General features: G+C 36.6%; 1 protein-coding gene across 1 annotated transcript; it reads left to right on the forward strand.

Moving 5' to 3' along the window:
* The first annotated feature begins 442 nt into the window (after window positions 1-442).
* On the forward strand, window positions 443-3,054 carry LOC111919517 (60S ribosomal protein L3-1). Its single transcript, XM_023915067.3, has 6 exons — window positions 443-577; window positions 1,113-1,213; window positions 1,544-1,654; window positions 1,740-2,044; window positions 2,125-2,534; window positions 2,625-3,054. Exons 2-6 carry the CDS (start codon window positions 1,129-1,131, stop codon window positions 2,881-2,883), a joined length of 1,170 nt encoding a protein of 389 aa, XP_023770835.1. The 5' UTR covers window positions 443-577; window positions 1,113-1,128; the 3' UTR covers window positions 2,884-3,054.

Below are 3,054 nucleotides of genomic sequence, written 5' to 3' on the forward strand. Positions count from 1 at the left end.
CTAATGTGTTATCAATAAAAAGAAAAGTTTTAGATATATGTAAGGAGTCAACGGGCAACAAGTTGTGCCGTTAATCATTTTTCGATGTCGAAACTAATTCTTTTAAAAATCACATTCATAAATATTGAGATCATAAAATTACTATACATGAACAATTGGACTCTATTGAAAAGTTCCATAACATTTTACCATACTTTTTTTTTCTTCATGAAACTACATGCCTCATGTCCTAAAGTCCACAAAAAGGAAACCTTGTTATATAATAAAACCACATAATATGATTTGTTTGTTTGGTATTTAATGACTTAAAAGACATATTTTATTATTGGACATTTTTACATTTTTCTTTTTGAAAAATGCAAAGATTTTGCTTAAATACAAGCAACAAATTTGTTAATTATTAGAGATGAAAAATGCCGATTAAGAATAGTGAAGGGGCCATTTATGTAACTCATTCCAATCTTAGAATCAAATAGGGCTTCGTCTACACAGGGCATCAACTATATAAACGTAGAGTTAGGGTTTTTGCTAGTGTTACCGAGCTACCGTCGCCGCGCAGCCATCTTTGATTCCTCAGGTTCTCCCTCTCGCTCTCTCTCCCTCTATTTGAATGCTTGAACTATTACTGCGTGTTTATGAACATCTCTTAAAATCAACACATGTTTTTTTTCTATCACCGATGTTTTCGTTCGATTGTTCGTAAGGATTTGATTTCAGGTGAAATCCGATCTATATTTCGTCTCTTCTGATTATATAGACTGCCAGAATGCTCAGTTACTGGAAATTATCTTGCAATCCGTTGATTTTATGAATTGCACTTATCACGAATCCGTATCTGTTTTCATATGGAACACACTTCAATTGATCACATACTGTCAAAACGTTGTCGGCTCTGTCTCGAGCTTATTTACTACTCAAAAATGATTTTTTATTCGTTTATAGGAGATAGGTGCATTCATCCGTAAAGATTCAATCGAGTTTTGAGCATTTGATTCGTTTGTGCATCAAACATTGAAAATTTTAATCACTTATAGATGGATCTTCAATGAATAACGATCTGATTATCATATTCATCCACTTTGTCTATATATTGTTTAATTTCTGATTTAAAGGTGGACGAAGGCAAAGATGTCGCACAGGAAGTTTGAGCATCCCAGACACGGTTCCCTTGGGTTTCTTCCCAGGAAGCGTGCTGCTCGCCACAGAGGCAAAGGTATAGTTCGTTTCTTAGTTTGCATTAATCAATCTATCCTTATTTTGTTTCTGATTGGAGTTCATCTCTGCATTTTTAATCTAGCGTTTTCTTTTTTAAACAAAATCCTTACTCTTAAAAACTTTCATTAATTGATGAAGAAACTAACATTACTCTTTCACAAGTGATGTAAAAATGGAGACTAGACCTTCAAAAATTTCCACCACTCTCACATACACTCTAAGAGCACATTGATCTTTCTAGTAGTTTTGGTTAAATTTGAGTTGTATTTTTTCATTCTCTTTTCATTTGTAATTATCAACTAAACCATGGTTGATTTGATTTATGCAGTGAAAGCTTTCCCCAAGGATGACCCAACCAAACCTTGCAAGCTTACAGCTTTCTTGGGTTACAAAGCTGGCATGACCCACATTGTCAGAGATGTTGAGAAGCCTGGATCCAGTAATCCATTTTTCCTCAAATTCCATCATCAAATTAATTAATTTCTCTTTCCAGTATACTAATCTTGACTTCATTATTTCTTCAGAGCTCCACAAGAAAGAGACATGTGAAGCAGTGACAATCATCGAGACACCTCCCATGGTGGTTGTTGGAGTTGTTGCCTATGTCAAAACCCCCCGTGGCCTCCGTTCTTTGAACACTGTTTGGGCACAACATCTCAGTGAAGACATCAAAAGAAGGTTCTACAAGAACTGGTGCAAATCCAAGAAGAAAGCATTCGCCAAATACTCCAAGAAGTTCGAATCCGACGAGGGCAAAAAAGACATTCAATCCCAGTTGGAAAAAATGAAAAAATACGGAACTGTCATTCGTGTCCTAGCTCACACCCAGGTAAAAAAAATTAATTTCCATTTCACCCTTTATGTAATTTACTCTTTTATATCTAAATCTGACTCATTTTGTGTTTTCAGATAAGGAAAATGAAGGGATTGAAGCAGAAGAAAGCACATTTGATGGAGATTCAAGTGAATGGAGGAACAATTGCTCAAAAAGTTGATTTTGCTTATGGGTTTTTTGAGAAACAGATTCCAATTGATGCTGTTTTCCAGAAAGATGAAATGATTGACATTATTGGTGTGACAAAGGGTAAAGGTTATGAAGGTGTGGTGACACGTTGGGGTGTGACTAGGCTGCCACGTAAGACCCACAGAGGTCTACGTAAGGTGGCGTGTATCGGAGCGTGGCACCCTGCCAGAGTGTCATTCACTGTTGCAAGAGCTGGTCAGAATGGGTATCATCACAGGACTGAAATGAATAAGAAGATTTACAAGTTGGGAAAGACTGGACTCGAGTCTCACACTGCACTCACTGAGTTTGACAGGTTAGTGACTCACCGAGTCAGAAACTCAAAGAATCTTTTTGTAAATAAAATTACCTTTTTAATGAGTTATTGGTGTGTTGTTATGTGTAGGACTGAGAAGGATATAACACCAATGGGTGGGTTTCCTCATTATGGTGTGGTGAAGGATGATTATTTGTTGATTAAAGGGTGTTGTGTGGGGCCCAAGAAGAGGGTGGTGACTTTGAGACAGTCGTTGCTTGCTCAGACGTCCAGGCTGGCGCTTGAGGAGATTAAGCTCAAGTTTATTGACACGTCATCCAAATTTGGGCATGGTCGTTTCCAGACTACACAGGAGAAGCTTAAGTTCTACAATCGCATGAAGGCTTGAAGAATTTTGGGGTTTTGAAATATGATGATCATGAAATGTTGGTTTCTTTTGTTTTCTGGTTATGTTTTGAATTCTGAAAAGAAAGACCAGTTTTGGTTTGAGTTTTGTTTACTTGAGACGTTTGAATTTGTAAACGTTTTTTTGGTTAATTTCAGGATATTTATTTTACAA

This window comes from Lactuca sativa, chromosome 9 (assembly GCF_002870075.4).
Source record: "Lactuca sativa cultivar Salinas chromosome 9, Lsat_Salinas_v11, whole genome shotgun sequence".
NCBI classification, from domain to species: domain Eukaryota; kingdom Viridiplantae; phylum Streptophyta; class Magnoliopsida; order Asterales; family Asteraceae; genus Lactuca; species Lactuca sativa.

Excerpts from the sequence above, each read along its gene's own strand:
- LOC111919517 (XM_023915067.3), top strand. The coding sequence starts at position 1,129 with ATGTCGCACAGGAAGTTTGAGCATCCCAGACACGGTTCCCTTGGGTTT. Across the intron at positions 1,214-1,543 it reads TGCTCGCCACAGAGGCAAAG|TGAAAGCTTTCCCCAAGGAT; the intron begins GTATAGTTCGTT and ends TGATTTATGCAG. Across the intron at positions 2,535-2,624 it reads GCACTCACTGAGTTTGACAG|GACTGAGAAGGATATAACAC; the intron begins GTTAGTGACTCA and ends TGTTATGTGTAG.